The sequence below is a fragment of the Galleria mellonella genome, unplaced genomic scaffold (assembly GCF_026898425.1).
Source record: "Galleria mellonella isolate WM207_F2 unplaced genomic scaffold, CSIRO_AGI_GalMel_v1 utg150, whole genome shotgun sequence".
Taxonomy (NCBI): Eukaryota; Metazoa; Arthropoda; class Insecta; order Lepidoptera; family Pyralidae; genus Galleria; species Galleria mellonella.
In genome coordinates, this window is record NW_026442002.1 from 1,465,810 (window position 1) to 1,486,041 (window position 20,232).

Sequence of the window (20,232 nt, forward strand, 5' to 3'; positions counted from 1 at the left end):
ATGGCAAACTTCCCTGAATAGGAGGTATATGTTCAGCAGTGGACAGTTAAGGGCTGATATGACGATGATGATGGATAAATCTGTCCCACGGATTCTTGCAAGCAGCACGCTCGCGTACCGTGTCCGGTGCGAAGGGCGAGATTTGTTGGTGACGTTACTGCGTATTGCGACTCGAGACCTGATTTCATGGACTGCAGTGGTCGACTACGAAAACATAGCAATAGGTTTAAAAGATTCACTTCAATCACGACAAAATTAATACTAAATTAAAATTACATAAAATTGGCTTATGAGTTACTAAAATATACAGCCGAATTCAGTAGGTCTTCCTATTGAAAGTACCGTAAATTATACTGTCAAATTTAGTACTACCTTCTATTGGAAGTTAGTAAAATATACAGTTAAATTCTGTACCTCTTGCTTTGTAGTTATTAAAAATAAGTAAATATAGACGATTTTGGTACCTACCTGTTATTTTGAGATCACTAGTAATATAGAAATGATTCCGGTACCTCTTCTTTTTAATGCGCTAAAATAAGCACACGAACTCTGTAACTTCCTTTTTTGAATTCATTTATAAGTATACAAACGAATCGAAATCCCGTTTTTGGCAGTCGCCACTCGCAATAGACATGTAAAAGAGTCTCTTCGCAAGGTTACCACGAGGGTTAGCCTTGGCCAAGTAGGCAGTATGTAACAACGCCACTACGACATCCGGCTCTTAATCAAACTGACCTACTTGCATCTTAATTTAGAAATATCATTGTTGAATCTAGTAACGCAAAATAAAAAGACCTTTTTACTGAATTGCAGATAGATAGATACTCTTTATTGTTCCCTCCAAAAGATTACAATAGTAAACTTATTATAGATACAAACAATTACAAAAAAATATTACACTGAGAAAACAATGGGTGGCCTTATCGCTAAGAGCAATTTCTTCTAGCCACACCTTTGGATGAGAAGAGAATTTGTTAATAATGGAGACTCCTTAGACTTAGCCCCATTGCTAGCAATATATCCAACCTAGTCGACCTACACGTTGTCCACCCTGGAAACCATCGTGCTGAATTCTTAGTGTATTCATCACGATGTGCTAACTGACTTGTTTTTATCGTCACCTGTGAGGCACTGATGCCCCGCCAGCGTATACCGATAGCGCAGGCGGGGTAACCATCCCGTCATCACTCATTAAAAAAAAAACCTTTGGATGGAGAAGAGTGATGATGATGTAGACGAGATATTATACCTTTTTTTGTTAAATCATAATTTAACAACCGTGAACTGTCCATTGCTGAACATAGGCTTTCCCCATAAGGAGGGAGAGGAAGACTTTGTACAAAAGTCGATTGCTTGGGCACCTCTGTTCCATTCGTGTTTCTACCGTAAATCAGTTGTGTTTGCATAGCTGTGTTTCGGTTTGAAGGGTGGGATATGACGTGAATTTACAGGGTACAGAGGAATAACACCTGAGTCCTCAGTAATGGCAACGCATGATGGCGTAACCGTGTACTCTGTTATGTCCATGGTATTGCTCATGTCTGTAGGCGACGGTTACCACTTTCTATTAGGTGGGCAGTCAGCTTGTTTGCCATTCTAAGTTGTATAAAAAAAAAGGGTTTTGCCAGTAGTTTTCACGTTTGGCAGGCGGGTTGGCAACCGCAGTTAGGCTTTGGTGATTATCTCTTAACCGTTCAGTTCCTTTAGTCGCCTCTTACGACACCAAGGGGAAAGGAAGGGGTGGCTCATTCTATGCCAGGATCGCGCAGTAAAGAAACACAGCTTTATGCGAAAAATGAGTACAACGAATAGGGAACAATGTCAAATATTATCAATGTCAAGTACATATTGATTTTCTATAAAAAAATATGATTTGTCGGTAATCTTTCGTGGAAATGTTCTTGCGAAACTAAGTGTTGGTCGACATGAAATATTGACAAATAATAAAAAACTATATTTTGCAGGGTATTTACGTATAGAATTTATTTATTATTGTATTTAGTAAGAATCCGCTGTGTGATCCTGGCACAGAATGAGCCACTGTAACTGTAAAAATCTAAGATTTTTTTATACAACTTAGAATAGCAAACAAGCTGACTGCCCACCTAATAGAAAGTGGTAACCGTCGCCTATAGACATGAGCAATACCATGGACATAACAGAGTATACTGTTTTGCTCATGATACCCCCTATGCGTTGCCATTCCTGAGGACTCAGGTGTTATTCCTTCATACCCAGAAAATTTACACCATAACCCACCCTTCAAACCGAAACATAGCCATGCAAACACATCTGCGTCACGGTAGAAATTCTCACCTATTATCCTTCACTGGTGCCCTGCCAGCGAACACCGATAGCGCAGGCGGGGTTGATATTCCATTATCATCAATTAAAAAAATTCTAATTGGGTATATTGGTAGGAATGGGACTTTAAGATCCCTTCACTAACATATCCCTTTCACCTTGTATGGGGAGAACAACTGTAATCCATAATATCTACTATTTATGTTTATATGAACACCATCATGACAGAGGCGGATGAAGGGATTGTTAGTAATTGGGATTAGCAACCCCATTGCTATCAATAAACCCTATCAGGTCGAACTCCTCGCGGTTCCCTCTGAAAACATCGTGATTAATTTATTGTTAAAGTCACGATGGACTAACTGATCTACTTCATTTCTATTTCAATTTTCAATTTATTTTATTCGTTACAATATTGCATTGTGTTGAATATTTTTGCAAGTGACAAGAAGATATCGTAAAATATAACAAAACAAAAAAAAATATGAAACAACAAAATAACCAATAATAATTGTCAAAAAATAACATTACAATCAATTTAAAAGTCATCAGTAAGGCATAAAATAATGAAAGAGTATTTTAAAATTCATCAATTGAGTAGATGCACCTTTCCAACAAAAGAGTATAATGTTTTATTTTCAAAATTCTCCAAATTTTTAATAGTTTTTTAATGCAGTGGGTAATTTATTATACAATTTAACCGCTTGAAATTTTTCGCCATGTTTCACTATATTTAGTTTTGGTTGGACATCATATGCAACATTTTTTCGTCTAGAATTAAAAAAAAAAATATAAAAAAATATTTAGAAAATTTGTATCTATAGTACCTTGCCAGCGTATACCGTTAGCGTAAGCGGAGTCATTATTACATTATCATCGATTAAAAAAAACATAATGACAGATTTCCTTCGTTCCAATCAATAGTTTATATATAAAAAAAAATTATTTACAGACATAGGTTATATTATCATTAATTTTTATACTAATTGAAAAGTGTAAAACAAGGGATATACCTAGTAATTATCACAAAGATACAAATAACAATTGTCCAACATTTTTTATGCTAATTTCAAGCCTTACCATGCAAGTAGCTACCAATTATTTTTGTGTTAGTTCCTTTAAAACAGTTTTCGCGCGCTTTCGTGACTGGAACAAATCACCTGACGCCATCTTACAATTATCCAAATATAATTATTATCAGACATGAACATGACAGCAATATGATGAAAAATGCACTTTTGAAATTCATACCAAACTACTGCACCGTTTATAGGTTTCTTTCTTGTTTATAAGATATAATTATGTTAATGCCGCTCGTGTTTTCCCGTGCATTACGTCAGTGCGGCCGCCATCTTGTTTTTTAAAGCTTTTAAATGTCAAGTTTATGAGTAATAAAACTTTTAAATATTTTTAAAGCACCGTTTACATTCTTTTATTTTAACCGACTTCAAAGAAATAAGTTTTTTCAATTGGACGTATTTTGTTTATTGTGCATGTTGCGCGACATCTTGGTTAATTTTGAACCTGTTTTGATAATATTTTGATGATAAGTATTCGTTCCAGTGTTGAATTCGTAATAATTTCGCCAATTTTCTCTGTTTTTGAAGTCATATTACATTATTTAAAGTCATTAAAGCTATAAAGATTCTTAGTTTATTATAAATACAAAATATATTTGTTAGTCTGTCACTTCTTGGCATATTCATGGCTTAGCAAATAGTCATTAAATTTGGCATATAAATGGACGCAGTGTAGAAAATAAAGATTCTGATTATAATCAAAATAAAAAAGCAGATCTTACAAAATAGCATTATTTCATTATTATGTATACAGAATAGTATAAGTTCAGACTCGTATTATAGATCAAGTTCGTTCCTAGGGGGAAATTTTAACTTTTGTAAATATAGAAAATATTCTTAGTCATTGTCTCGGTATATAGTTTACAACTGACCTTAATTTTTCCTTACGTGGTATTTTTAAAACATTTTATCTCAAAAACACCCATATAATAGCAACTACCGTTTTAACCTACTTCTAATAGATGGCGCTGTCAGATAACACTCGGAAGCAAGTTAAGATTTACACCTACAGACCGCCAATATAACTTTACCTCTGCTGACCTTTTATATTCTACAATTACCCTAGAAACAGGCTTACGTGAGGTACTAAAAGAGGTCTAAGTTAAGTGGTGGGCGATTTCCCGCCACAACCGTGCCGGACATGACCACTCTGTCTATGTTCCAATTTTGAATTCGAAATTAAGTGTTCACCGTAGTGATTATTTGGTCTGTAGTGTATACATCTTTATATTTCGAAATCCAAAATTCGATATATTTGTGTTATGAACATAGACTAAGAATTTCTCTTCTTATGCTTATCAGGCAAAGAACATTCGTGTGCACAGCTGAGCATAAGAAAAAAAGTTTATTTTCTATAATTCCTGATTTCCAACAGTCGAACCTAGGACTTTATTGTCCAAAGTAACGCAAAGTTATCAATACAAAATTTACTTACTTGATTGTTCGTTCAAAATTCATATATTATGTTAATTTGTAATGAAACATCAAGTTCATCTATGCGTCAAATTTACATGTCACTTTATTTTTAAAGAAAATATTTATTTACTGTATTTACAACGATTGTAGGTACTATTCTCAATCTATGTATTTATAATTTTGTACGCCACAAAACAGTAACTGTTGAATTTTTTAAAGTTTCTTCTAAACAAATACTAAGTTCCTAAAACTACAGTGAACATTATAAAAAAAAAACGTAGATTTAAATAAAACTTATCAACTGACTTTAAATTCAAAAAGAGAAAACGTTCTTAACGCGGTTCTACTTTTTTTTTATTCTGCTAGAATGCAGTAATGGCAGAGTAATGAGGTCATTACTCTGTCATTTATTGGCCGATTTGGAAACCTATTTTTTTTTTACCTCAAAGGATATACTTTCTGACTGGTTACATAGAAATTTTAACAAAATTTGATTGAAAAATTAATCTATTGAATAGTTTAATTTTTCAATCAAAATACGATTGAAAACGGTGTTTTTATGTGGAGCAAATACTAAATTATTTTTACTTTGATTTTACGTATTTATAAACATCAAGCACGGCGACTATTGGCAAAATCTCCCAATAATTTTATACTTTTTTATGCAACTTAGAATGGCAAACAAGCTGACGGCCCACCTGATGGAAAGCGGTAACCGTCGCCTATAGACATGAGCAGTACCATGGACATAACAGAGTATACTGTTTCGCCCATGATGGAAAACCATTACCATTGCTATAAGAAATGCTCTCGTTCCTTATGGTAATCCATGAGAGAGGCCTATGTTTAACAGTGAACAGAAAACGGGATGATATACCCGCCAAAACACATTATCCCCCTTTCTATCCACAATCGGTACGTACAAGTGAAATTTATACACGCCGCGCGGAACCTTGCACCCTGTGGTATTTTTACCAAGTCCTTCCAAGCAGCCTTTACTTCGGGCTCGCGACTATCTTTTATTTTGATCACGGCACTCGACATTTGCATGTCGAGGCACGCGATGTTGGCCCATGTTGGATGTTGGACAATTACTTCCGCCAACATTGCTGGACCAATATGCTTATTTAATAATTCTTAACTGTCTTACTATTAATATGTAATGCGAATTAAAAAAAAAATAAAAAAAAAGTTATATCAATCTAAAGAGTCACATATAAAATGCTATAAAATAACCGATCAGTTCAATTGGCTGAAACTTTATGAAGGTGTTAGGTACGTAATTATCGTTTAAGTATATAATACAATATAAGACCGAATTCATGAAGGGTTTAAATCGAAATGATATACGGGAACCACATAGTTTTTTTTTTTTTTGATGGGTGAAAATGGTATGGTAGCCCCGCCTGCGCTGACGGGATACGCTGGCGGAGCACCAGTGAAGGGTGATAGATGAGAATGAAAACAGGCCAGTTAGCCCATCATGATGAATTCATCAGGAATTAACCATGATAGTTTCCAGGGGGAACCGCGAGGAGGTCGACCTGGTTGGGTATATTGCCAGCAATAGGACTCTCAGTCTCCATTACTAACAATCCCTTTTCTCCCCAGGAACTACTTAGTTAGAAGCGGGCAACGGCTAGTAACATATATGTATAGGTTTATACTCATATATTGTATATAGTTATTATTTTTTTAAATTTGATAAAGGTACTTATATTTATTTTCCTTAATGTTTTACGCTGTTAACTTTCTTAATTATACTATCATACTATCATATCATATCATACATGTCTGTATACAATAATACATACACATATATATATATAAACATAAAATATCTGTTCACATACAAAATACGTACATATACATGCATAGACATAATAAGTTTATGAGGACAGAAGATGCTCTATTAATCTGCTCTTTTTCATATTTATTACCTAATAACTCCGTCAGTTACAAACTGATTTGAAATATTTATTTATTATATAAATTAAAGGATATATTAACCGATTGATCCCATACAAAATTTTAACAAAATCGATCGAGTAGTTAAGTTTTTAAATTTAAACAACTGGTTTTGCTGCAATAGAAGTAATTTTTTATGAAGCAAAACAAGAAAATATCTTTGTTTATTTACTACGTAATATTTATTTTATTTATGACACTTTATTGTACAGTAAAGTCTTAAATTTCTAAGTCTTAAAGAATAGGCCACCTTCTCCTTTCCCGTGTGAATCGCAAGAGGTGACTAAGGGAGGTCAAAAAATAGGCAGCGGCGTCCCTCTTTAAACATCTCTAAAACCTAACTGCGGTTGTCGATCCGCCAGCCAAGCGTGGCGACTACTAGCAAAACCCCCCCAAGGGGAGGCTTATGTTCAGCAGTGGACAGTTAAAGGCTGGTATGATGATGATGATGAAAGTCTTAAATTACCAGAGGGAGACTTTGTACAAAAGTCGTTTGCTTGGCCACCTCTGTCCCATTCGTGTTTCAACCGTGAAGCAGTTGTGTTTGCATCGCTGTGTTTCGGTTTGAAGGGTGGGATATGGCAGTGAATTTACTGGGTACAGAGGAATAACACCTGAGTCCTCAGGAATGGCAACGCATGGGCGGTATCATAGGCGAAACAGTATACTCTGTTATGTCCATGGTACTGCTCATATTTATAGGCTTTTTTTTAATGGATGATAGTAACCCTGCCTGCGCTAATGATATACGGTGGCGGTGTACCAGTGATAGGATATAGATGATAGATGACGATGAAAGCAGGTCAGTTAGCCCAACGTGAAGAATTCCACAAAAAGTATCCACGATGGTTTCCAGGGGGAACCACGTGGAGGTCGACATGATTAGTAACATTGCTAGCATTGGGACTGTTAGACCTAATCGCTAACAATCCCTTTCCCCCCCATGTCTATAGGCGACGATAACCACTTTCCATCAGGTGGGCCGTCAGCTTGTTTGCCATTCTAAGTTGTATAAAAAAAATTATAGAATACAGAGTTCTTAAGGAAAATATGAATACACTGGCGGAGTTATTTCATTTGTTTGTTATTTATTGTCAGTTAATTTAACTTATTTCTCTACAATAACCGTACTACGATGCTACGATAAATTGTATAAACAGCCATTGTTCACAATATTATAATATATCACTTTATATAACAGATTACACCATAGATTTACCATCCATTATTTTGTCAATCAAATTTATCGTTTATCAAAGTTGATCGTGAAATATTTCTACGTACACACATGTATGTTTACTTCAATGTAAGAAAACTAAAAGTCGTTACTGGATTTGTATTACTTTCTTATACAACTTAGAATGGCAAACAAGCTGACGGCCCACCTGATGGAAAGTGGTAACCGTCGCCTATAGACATGAGCAGTACCGTGGACATAACAGAGTATACTGTTTCGCCCATGATACCCCCTCCCCCATGCGTTGCCATTCCTGAGGACTCAGGTGTTATTCCTCTGTACCCAGTTTTACTGACATATCCTAAATATCCCTAAATATCCCCGAATCGTTACATACATAGGTAATACGCCGGATTTATTCATTTTATTGCATTACAGTGGTCAAGATTCCCTCGTTAGTCGCTTTTAAAGGACGATCTTCACGAATTTCGTCATTCTGAGAAGCCCGTCCAAGTTGGACTTCGGCGTACTATCTCTTTACAGCATTTAAATGTGGTACTTACCTTCTAAAAGCCTTTTGAAGCCGAACGGTACCATTTTGAGGAGAAAAATCACTTTTAAAATCATTGAAAATCATTGCTCTAAAATTTTTTCGCTTTATTTACATTTTCACTAGTTGGTAAGCTTCAATGTGTCACAAAAAATCATTGTCAACTTTCCCGCCAATTTTTTTTTTCTAAATAAGTAAGAAGGTTCTACGCACGGAGTTCTACTTTTTAAAAAATATATTCTAAATTCAAAAAGTTGTGTTAAGCCATGTTTTATTATTACTAATAGTGTTTATTATATCTCCTTCCAGCCCGTATCTGCTCACGACAGCCCGACTGCGCGGGAATAAGCAGCAGTTCCTGCGTGAGGACCCACTACGACTCGGTCACTAGATGTCTCTGCGGTGACAACTCCTCACCGGTCAACGGCCAATGCGAGGCGCAGTCGAAAAGTGAGTCTTTCATAGACAAAATACCGTCATTTTTTTTTAAATCAGATGAATACCTCTGATGCTTTGCCATTCCTGAAGACTAAGATTCTCTACTCTGTACCCAGTAACTTCACTACCATATCTTACCCTTCAAACTGAAACACAGTCACGCTTAGCACAGCTGTTAGCCAGCCAGAAGCAAGTTAAAAAATGTGACCTTTTTTCTCTTCTATACGTATTTCACAAATAAATATCAAGATATTAATCTTATCAAATGTATAAAACGTTCAACCCTTGTTACCTCACTAGGCGCTATCTAATTTCCGGCACTAGACAGAGACGGATGCCTAATTACCACGTGTTCGAGCGGGACGAACGGTTGACCTTAAAGCTAGGGTTGTAACGCGATGTTTTCGGTTTTGCGTGCGGCCATAGTTTAACACGAACTAATAATGGTTTTTGTGGCCTTTTCATATGAAATATTCCTATTTTATTCCTTATCAAGATGTATATAACATTAATTAAAAATGGCCGGTCAATTAAACCCCTTTCGCGTATTATGATTCTTAAGACTTATTATGCTACTAGTTATGTCCTATGTGTTTCTTCTAATGGAAGATAATGGAATGGTAACCCTGCCTGCGCTATTAATATACGCTGGCGGTTTTTTTTTAATGGGTGATAATAGAATGGTAACCCTGCCTGCGCTATTGGTATAGATTGGCAAGGCACCAGTGAAGGATGATAGGTGACGAACTTCACTAGAATTAACCACGATGGTTTCTAAGTGGAACCACATGGAGGTCGACCTGATAGGGTGGGTTGGCAATGGGTTCATCAGACCCCATCACTGACAATCCTTTTCCCCCTGCTGGCGGGGTACTAACCCCGTAACCATGTATACATCACTGGTGTGATGGATGATAGATGAGAATGAAACATACGAAGCGCACAGGTTCCTAGGGTGACCCACATTAAAGTCAACCTGATGGGTATATTGCTGGCAGTGACCCTGTTAGATCCCACTACGAACAATCCCTTACCCCTTCGTCAACTCATACTGGTGTTGGCTTATCTTCGCAAAAAATAGGAAAAGGCTACAAGAACAATAATGGTGAAGATGATAATAGGCAAATTTTGGGGGGAAGGGATTGTCAGTTATGGGGTGTAATGAACCCATTACTAGTAGTATACCCTATCAGGTCGACCTCCATCCGGTTCCCCTGGAAACCATCGTGGTTAATTCTAGTGGAATTCGTTACGATGGGCTGGCTAACTGACCTGCTTTCATTCTCATCTATCATCACTCACTGGTGCCTCGCCAGCGTATCCCGTTAGCGCAGGCGGGATTACCATACCATTTTCACCCATCAAAAAAAAATAGGCAAATTTTTACGTTTTTACAGCTTTGGCCATGTGGTCCCGGCATAGAATGAGCCACCCTTTCGTTTCCCGTGGATATCATAAGCGACTAAGGGAAAGCGAGAAATTGGCAGCAGCGTTCCTCTTCAAACATCTCCAAAGCCTAACTGCGATTGCCAATCCGCCTGCCAAGCGTGGCAACTACTGGCAAATTCCCCTAAGAAGGAGGCTTAAGTTCAGCAGTGGACAGTTAAACTTTTACGTGTACTTTCCGTTTCTTTAACCACCCAGATCACCACCCCACTCCGTACTGAAACAACCTTCGTGTAATTTATAGTAATTAAGACTAACTCTAGGTTTCGTGTTACAAAGAAGTTTAATAGTTAACTATGTGTGGTGTGTAGCCATGAAATATAATTTGTATATTTTTAATTATTTAAAACTTTGATACGGATCTCGTGAAACGAAACGTACGTAAGTTGCCATATACGAATTGTAAAACTACTGAATATTATGTTATTCTCATTCTATTTTTAAATTTGATTTTTTCATAATACTTACATCGTATATTAGGTATTTTTTTAAATAAATAAATATATCTTTCTTCTCGTTTTGTCATTCTTGTTTGAATACATCTTGTAATTTCAATGCCTGCCTCTTCAAACTGAAATACAATCATGCAAGGATAATTACTGTGGGGAGAGTATTGTAAATAATGGAGTCTAGCAACCCCATTGTTGACAATAATAGAGTACTTGACTACAATAATTTCCAGGATAGCCTGTGTGAACTTAAAACTGTACTTGAAATGGTACAAAATAAATGAATGAATGTTCGTAAAACATTTCGGTGTTTGCCTAGGCTAAGATACTTGTTTGCCGTGTGGCCCCAGCATAGAATGTTAGAAACGACAAAGGGAAGTTAATTGTCGAGGGATGAGCAGCAGCGTCCCCCTTAAAATATCACCAAAGACTAACTACGGTTGCCAACCCACTTGCCAAGCGTGGCAACTACTGGCAAAACCCTCCTTTTGGGAGCAATAGACAGTATATGGCTGATATGATGATGATGATGACAAGTTGCTAATACTGATTCAAAAAAAGTTGAGACAACAAGTAGTGATGAAATAAAATTCCGTTCCAGCCCTGTATCACGTGTGCACCGGGAGCGAAGAGTGTAACGACGGCCTCATCTGCGCCAGCCCGAACATCACCAGCGCCTCACCTCCTCACTACCGGGTCTACACGCCGCAAGACAAGATTTGCCTGTGCGATAAGGAGAACGGCTTCGTCGAGAGAGAACACACTTGCAGTGGTATTTATCGATTTTAATGCAAGATTCCCATACGCCACCACTTGTTTTGATTATCGACGATTCATACTTATAATTTGTCTTTAATGACAACTGTTTCAATAATAGCACGACGTAACTTACCCAAAAGATTATTAGATAAAAGATGGATTATCCTGATTGTCTTTGTTTTATAATAGAAATTTAATAACAATATGAACTTTGTTCCAGACGCAGACATTTTGAAGACCTCCCTATTCGCTATAATTGTCGTGACGTGCTTAAGAAAAATAGTAGCGTATTAAAACACCTTTCCTACCTTGTAAATTATACATATCATTTTATTATTAATAATTAGTAAATGACAATTACGAAATAGCATCAACTGATATGTACGCTGCTTTTGGGTAACTTTAAATAAATGGGTTTTTATAATCTTTTATTAAATGGAGAAGATTTAATCAAAGATTTAAAGTTGCCCAAAATTATTAGTTACTCTAGAGACGTGCACACTTTTTTTTTTGTTAATATGATATTTTAGAGAAGATTTATTGAGCTATATAATTTCGAATATTAAATTATAATATTAAATTAAGCTGAAAGACATTATTGATTCGAAATAAATGTACTTTAATACAATAAAAACAATAAATACGTGTAGTAACAATAAATCACTAATTAGGATTTATAATCAATACGTAATAAAATAATATGTTCAATGATTGGTACAAATTCGTATTATTATTTAGATAAAGAAAAAAAAAACAAAAACAGTAGTAAAATGTTTGTAGAAGCATTTATAGATTTCATATGACATCACCCAACATTCGTAGATAGTGCATTCTCTGACACTAAGGGCATAACACTATAATTCACAGGTATGGTAACGCATCCTAGTTTTGTTTGTATCTGTAAGTGATAGTTGCTTCTTCCAAAGACGAGGCAGAATACTTTTCAATTCAACTACGGTATTTTTAATAATAATAATAATTACTGTTTTTATTGAATAATATATTATATTTAGTTAGATCTAATAGCCACCGAACTAGGCCGACCGTGTATCTCAGTGGATAGTTAAATAACTTCCTTTGACTTAAATATTTATAAAAGACGTTACAATATCGAATATAAACACACTCAAATTTGCAGTGTCTAAGATAGTTTGGATACAACATTTTTAGTTAAATATGAGTATACTCTCATAAAATATTTATAATAAAATCTGCTTCAGGTAGTATTGATTCAACAATACTTGTTATTATAACAGTAAAATATACGTGGCGATATTGTCGAGTATGTTTTCAATTATCTACTCTCCTGGTAAATAGAGTTTACAATTCGGTGCCGTGACCAGGATTCTCTTCTATCAACCATGAATTACTTTGTACTTTAGTAACTCGTTGTTGTTGAGGAAATGAAAAACAAACATTTTAAACTATGACTATATGGGTAAAGATTGTTTAAAAGTAGTTCCTGGGTGTCCTTCCATTTATATTTGTTCGAATAAAAAAAATACTAACACCTCAGAGAAACTGTTAAAATCTATGCCATTTATGTTTAATTGACTATAATATCATCATGGAATGAATATAATTACACTGTATAATATTTTGAATCAATCTTTACACAGTGTAATTAAAAAAATAAAAATTACATAGATTATATTAATCCATTCATCGTAATTTAATTACGCTTAATTATTATTATATTTTTAATGACTATTAGAATTTATTCATCAATATTCCTTCACAATAGATCTCTGTCGGAATAAATACTAGAATATGCATTACTAAATTTATTGTATATTTTTTTAATCTTCAAACGTAAGAATAAATGTATAATAGACTTTTTAAAATGTATTTTAAGCACAGTTGTAATAACATAGTATTTGCACAGACAACAATTTAAATGAATAATAATCGTAATAAAGTTATTTGTCGTTTTAAATGTTCAAAATTATCAGAAGTAAACACTTATTATAAAACTGCTGATATTACTGCCTACTTATTATTTAAGATCATCATCAATCACTCTAGTGTTGCAAGTATTTATAGGCTGCAATAGTCATATGCTATTAGTCTAGCCGTATGCTTAATTGTTACACTCGTTGTATATGAAAAAATAGTTTATAACCATTTATAGTATAATGTTATTTAAATTTAACACACATGGGTTCCTATATATGAAGCTGATATATATTTAAGTATTTACTTTTTTTTTATAAAAAAATTCACAGCAAGAATATAAAAATGTGAAATTATAAATTAGTAAATCAAATTTGTAGGTAGAAATGTTGCATTGTAAATTAACAGGCTACAAAGTAATCTTTTTGAGCAGGCTACCAAACAAAGCATATAAGCAGATATTTTCAAAAAACTTCACATACACACACTCTTTATAATATCCTTACGACATCTTTGCAGAAAGACTATTCTTAATCTATGGTTATATCAATTTAAAATTAATATATACTATATTTATGTATTAACAAATTACCATAGACAGAATTACTACACATAGTCGAAAACAGTGTATCATATTTTTAATAGCCCATTATAAAAATCCCAGAGGTCACAATTATTAACCTTTCATACAACTAGAGGAAGAAGAAGACAAAAAATAAAATATTTTATTAGTGAGCAGAGTATTAGCAGTTCGTTGATTTGTTATTGAGACTTTTTTTAATATACGACGCTCCATCTAGATTATACAAATCAATATCTACATGTTTTTGCTAAATAGAATAGATGTAGTCACATTTCAAGTGCCTATAATTAAAATATAACGTCCACTATATTAAATGTAACAATTGTAAATATTTTGTTTTCTATATTATTGTATTAAAAGCACAGTTTTCAGAATAAATATTAAAACGCTTTGAATGTCTTTTATTACTGTTTATTTTATTTTATTTCAATAGGTAAATATTACAGTGAATTAACAATGTTATATTAATTTATACGGTATAATAATGTTTTGTTCAAGCTAACCCTCCAAAAATATACGTTCACAGTATGATCAAACATAAACACACAGCTAAACAGTCTGACAATATATATATATATATATATATATATATATATATATATATACATACAAACATGGAGTGGGGAGCCAAGCCTATAAAAACCGGGTAGTTCATCTTTTTCGTTGGCCAACTCACGAGGAGCGCATACGGTGTGTAACGTGTTTTGCTGTAATCAATACATTATTTTTCAATTACTTAAGATTGGTAATTTGTTTGATTTATTATTTAAATATCGATACCAAAATCTTTATATATCAATTTAAATTTACTTGAATAGAATTAAGGCCGTGTAGTCCCGCCAATCCGCCTGCACAAACGTGGCCACTTCTGGCAAACCCCCTATAAGAGGAAGGATTATATTCAGCAATTAACGGTTGAAATAATGATGATGATATGAATGATGATTGATTGTAATTTGACATATTAGCTTTTAAATATATGTATAAAAATATTATTTGTATTTTGATTGAAAATTAAAAATTATTTAAAATTTTGTTACGTTTGTAAATATTTATATCAGAAAAGATGACTGTAAAATGAAAAAATATGTAATAATTTTAATTCTATAGAGAAAAAATTGGGTCTCGACAAAATGTATCCTATAAACTATTTTTTTATTTATATAGAGAGTACAAAGGTCAAACATTTCGATTATTCTTTATTCTTAGACAGAGGTGTACAGTTTTTTTTTTATTTAAAAAAATCTTTATTAGGTACGTATTTCTTAATCTAAGTCATATTTAACTATGCGGTAAAAAACTTACACTCGAACCATAGCTGAAGTTTTTTCATTTGCATATGTCACATTGACAGCTGCTAACGTCAACGTCACGTTTCACATTCGATCTAAAAAATACATTTCCTAATGCTTTGTTTTCTATTTCCATATATTTTATTAATAAATTTATAAAATGTCTAATGACCCGCTTAACGAAATATTAGAATTTTTAAAGCCAGAGGCTAGGATAGATTTAAAACATATATCATTGGACCACTTGGTTGGATTGTCCGGTACTGAAGAAGGTATCTGCACATTGTTACAAAATGAACAAATAATTCGTAATGTAATAGAATTAAGTGACGACAAAGTGGAGGAAATCGCTAAAAATGCTCTACTTCTTCTTGTAAACATCACAGCAACCGCTAAGGGGGCGGCAGAATTGTTAAAATACAAACCAAATACACATAAAAACATATTAGAATTACTTATAGGTTATGTTCTGAATCCACAGAAGAGAAACGCCGATGCGGCGTGTATGATACTTTCCAACGTTACTAGACTGGAAAATCAATTGGAAATATGTATAGACACATTTTTACCGCATTTAAATGATATCTTAAATGCATTTGTCAACATAGAATTTAACAAAAAAGGATCTAACCTCAATTATTTGGCGCCAATGTTTAGTAACTTAAGTTGTAGTAGTAGAATAAGGAAATGGCTGACCGAGGAGAGTCCACATGTACCATTAATAAAATTATTGCCGTTTTGTAACTTTGATCAGTCAGTTATTCGAAGAGGTGGTGCTTTAAGCACTATACGTAACTTATCATTAGATACAGAGTATCATACATTCCTACTAAGCACAGAACTTGACTTGTTAACTTACTTATTGAGTCCGTTGATGGGCAACGAAGATTATCCTGATGAAGAAATGGATATGTTGCCAATAGCACTTCAATATTTACCGAAAGAAAAGAAACGTGAAACCGATGTTGATATACGTAAAATTGTGTTGGAGACATTGAATAAATTATGTAGTAAGAGGCACGGTAGAGAGATATTGAGGGAGAATGGGGTGTATTATGTTTTACGGGAATACCACAAGTGGGAGAAAGATCCTAAGGTGTTATTAACATGCGAAAATGTTGTTGATATATTAATACAGAAGGAGGAAGAAGTGGGCGCAGAAGATTTGTCTACAGTTAACGTACCTGATGATATGGTGGAGAAGTTTCAGAAGATGGATGAAGATTATTTAAAGAATGTTGAATAAATTATGTTGTATTAATATATTTTATTTATTGGAAAACCAACAGTTTACAATTTATAGTTTAAAATAACAATAATTCATCCACATAAAAAGCCAATAACAGATAATGATTTTTTGTTAAACTACTTTATTTTTAACATTGTATTTTATTTGATGTGTGGTCCTGGGATAGTATAAGCCAACTCTTCCTTTCCTATGGGCGTCGTAAGGGGAGTTTTATGGTTGAGGAATGGGCAGCAGCATCCCTCTTAAAATATTACAAAAGCCTATTTCCTGTTGCCAATCTGCCTGTGTGGCAGTGTGGCAACTATATACAAAATCAATTGTTACAGAGTAGGCTTATATTCAGCATTGTACAGATTTTTTTTAATGAGTGAAAATAGTATGGTGACCCCGCCTGCGCTAACGGGATATGCTGGCGGAGCACCAGTGAAGGGTGATAGATGAGAATGAAAACAGGCCAGTTAGCGCATCATGATGAATTCATCAGGAATTAATCATGATAGTTTCCAGGGGAAGCCGCGAGGTGGTCGACCTGGTTGGGTATATTGCTAGCAATGGGATTCTCAGTCTCCATTACTAACAATCCCTTTCCACCCGCATTATACAGATTGATACTCATATCATGATGATGATGAAATTAGTAATATGTTTGTCATCTTAGTCCTAAGGAATGGCAATACATGAGGGATATCATTGGCGAAATAGTATACGCTGTCATGTCTATAGGCGATGGTTCCACTTTCCATCAGGAATGCCATCTGCTTGATTGCAATACTAGTTAAATAAAAAAATTCAACATTTAATGACAGGGGGGTAAAGGGATTGTTAGTAATGAGGTCTAATAGCCACATTGCTAGCAATATAGTGTATATAGGCTCGACCTCCACGCGGTTCCCCCTGGAAACCGTCTTGGTTAATTCCTGTCGAATTCATCATGGCGGGCCAACTGACCTGCATTCATTCTCACCTATCATCTTCCACTGGTGCCTCGTCGGTGCCACCGATAGCGCGGGCGGGGTTACCATTCCATTATCATCCATTAAAAAAAAACATTTAATGACACAAGCTTAACATTAATTAATTAATATAATAAATTAAATTAAAAGTAGGTAGTCGCTATTTTGCAATATCAGCATTGCACTGCTTTCAAATAGCGTTTGTGCAATGAATCTAATAGGCACGTATCGTGGTTTCATATTTGAATAATATTTAGGGCCAATTGAAAATGAACGTTGTGGTTCGGAGATAGACAATATAATACATTGTCTATCTCCGAATCCATAACGTCCATTTTCAATTGGCCCTAAATTTGTCCGTAAGTCACGTATCTAAAGATCCAAAGTGACTCATAGACAAATGTGTCTCTAATTTTATTTAATTAGAGAATAGAAAAAAAAACATGCAAACAATTAATCGAATAAAGCGACTGGGGTAGAACAGAGGGAGACTTGTACAAAAGTCGATTGCTTGGGTACCTCTGTCCCATTCGTGTTTCAACCGTGAAACAGTTGTGTTTGCATGACTGTGTTTCGGTTTGAAGGGTAGGATATGGCAGTGAATTTACTGGGTACAGAGGAATAACACCTGAGTCCTCAGGAATGGCAACGCATGGGGGGGTATCATGGGCGAAACAGTATACTCAATTATGTCCATGGTACTGCTCATGTACAGGCGACGGTTACCACTTTCCATCGGGTGGGCCGTCAGCTTGTTTGCAATTCTAAGTTGTATAAAAAAAAAATTAAAAAGTCATGATATTAATTCAATTATTTATTATTCCAATAATAAATTAGATAATAACTATTTTACATCTCGTGTATGGTCTTGAAACATATTTAATTCGGTACTGACAAATTTATAGACGTATATGGCATATTTATGGAATTAATCCCCCATTAATATTTCCCACAATAATCGACAGATACACATAACATTTATGTTATAATATTTACAGGTATATTTCTAATAATGTAATCTACACCAGGGGGAGTCTACCATGAAACGTTATTCCGAATTTTCGGACTCAACCGTGACGAATTCACAACGACATCGACCTAGTAATCGGAGATTAACAAGTCGTTCGTAACAAATCCTACGATAAAAGTCTAATGGAAGTGCATCGTGTAACTTTATCGTGAAATTTGTGTTTTATTCAGTCGCGACATTTCGAAAAACATTTCACAGTTGGTCCTCTTAGCCGGATTAACCGTGTTGGAGCCCCTAGGCGACGCACGTGTTGCTTCTAAAACAAGAACTACTGTACCACTGTCTTAAATATGACTATAAACTTAAAATACGTTAGGTAATATAAAAAAGAACAAATAAATTATATTTGAGGGTAGTTCTTTAAATGTAATATGCACTCGAAATAGTTTCTAAAAATTGTTGATTTTTTTATTTTGATCAATTTTTTGTCCAATGGATAATCCGGCCCTGATGTAGACACTAACTGACAAGATAGTATTTGCACTGTCTACAAAAATGATTCCTTTTTTTGGACAAAAATTAGACATTTAAAGTGGCGTTTCAAAAATGAACACTGCAAAATATAAAGTTGCATTAGAGCCGGGGGTCACACGAGTGCGATCTGTGACTAGGGGCACTATCTTCTCTGTTTAAACCAGACAAAAATTATAGACAGAGAAGTGCAATAAAAAAAAAAAAAAAAAAACATTTTATTTTATCCGAAAAATCATATACACAGTTACTACAAGATTTCTTATTTAACATTTTTTTTTTTTACATTTATATAGTAAAATATTACAGTTGGTTGTGACTTAGGTCTAAAACTAGTAATACTATTTAGGAGGGGGGGGGGGGGACGACGACGACGACATGAACGACACTTCAGAATTCTCTGGTGCCCACCTCACGATACAATAACTTGCAGCTATGTGGAAAAATATGTCTGAGAATAGAAACGTACCTTTAAGGGACTAACGTGCTTAAAACAATATAGAATTTTTCATATAAAATATATATATATCTATTATATGTCAACACACTATGAAATTTATTATATATTTAATTATATAACAAAAAAAAAAGTCCTAAAAGATAACACCTTATAGTCATGGTAAATTCTAAATTTTAAGTTCTGCTTCTCAAATATAGACTGTAAAACAATTCCTCTTTGGTATAAGTCAGTATATATATGTATATTAACCTCCTAATACATAAAAAACACTCAAAATTCTCGCAAACCTATTTTAGCTATTAAAATCTTTTGTCTCTTTCTTTTACACAAAATTCCTAATTTGAAAGAAAGTGACAAACCAGTAGTAAACTAAAATAAGTAGGTTTTAGTTTGTTTTTTATGAATAAGGGGGCACTTTTTTGTATGTGGCCAGTCATAATAAAGATTTTACAACACAATACAATAATTAGTACATCAACAATAATATTATATTAAAAAAATAGTAGGTACCTATTGTACTTAACTAGTATGTCGAATATGAAACCTGAAGATTAGCACCGTTCAATATTTAAATACACTCGTGCGCAAATGGCCATCTCTAGCCGTCTCATTCTTTCTTATTGCTTCAATCGCTCTATCCCTTTTTTAATTATATAACAGCGTGGTAAAGTGCCTACATGTGTATACTGTCGGTGTTCGAACCATTTATTCAATT

General features: G+C 34.3%; 2 protein-coding genes across 12 annotated transcripts in view; both read left to right on the forward strand.

Annotated features, from left to right (window-relative positions):
- LOC113519182 (uncharacterized) overlaps positions 1-14,453 on the forward strand; it is a 35,929-nt gene extending 21,476 nt beyond the window's left edge. For all 11 annotated transcript variants that reach the window (XM_031911914.2, XM_031911906.2, XM_031911911.2 and 8 more), the window contains 3 exons: positions 8,804-8,944; positions 11,429-11,599; positions 11,807-14,453. In XM_031911914.2, the coding sequence (XP_031767774.2) occupies positions 8,804-8,944; positions 11,429-11,599; positions 11,807-11,880 (386 nt within the window). In that variant the 3' untranslated portion in view covers positions 11,881-14,453. The remainder of the gene's footprint in view (positions 1-8,803; positions 8,945-11,428; positions 11,600-11,806) is intronic.
- A 955-nt stretch (positions 14,454-15,408) lies between these two features.
- Positions 15,409-16,615, forward strand: LOC113519183 (protein HGH1 homolog). The gene has a single exon (XM_026904238.3). It carries the CDS (start codon positions 15,515-15,517, stop codon positions 16,598-16,600), a length of 1,086 nt encoding a protein of 361 aa, XP_026760039.2. The 5' UTR covers positions 15,409-15,514; the 3' UTR covers positions 16,601-16,615.
- The last annotated feature ends 3,617 nt before the right edge of the window (positions 16,616-20,232 follow it).

Bases quoted from the DNA above. Each gene is read 5' to 3' on its own strand.
- LOC113519183 (XM_026904238.3), top strand. From the start codon at position 15,515: ATGTCTAATGACCCGCTTAACGAAATATTAGAATTTTTAAAGCCAGAG.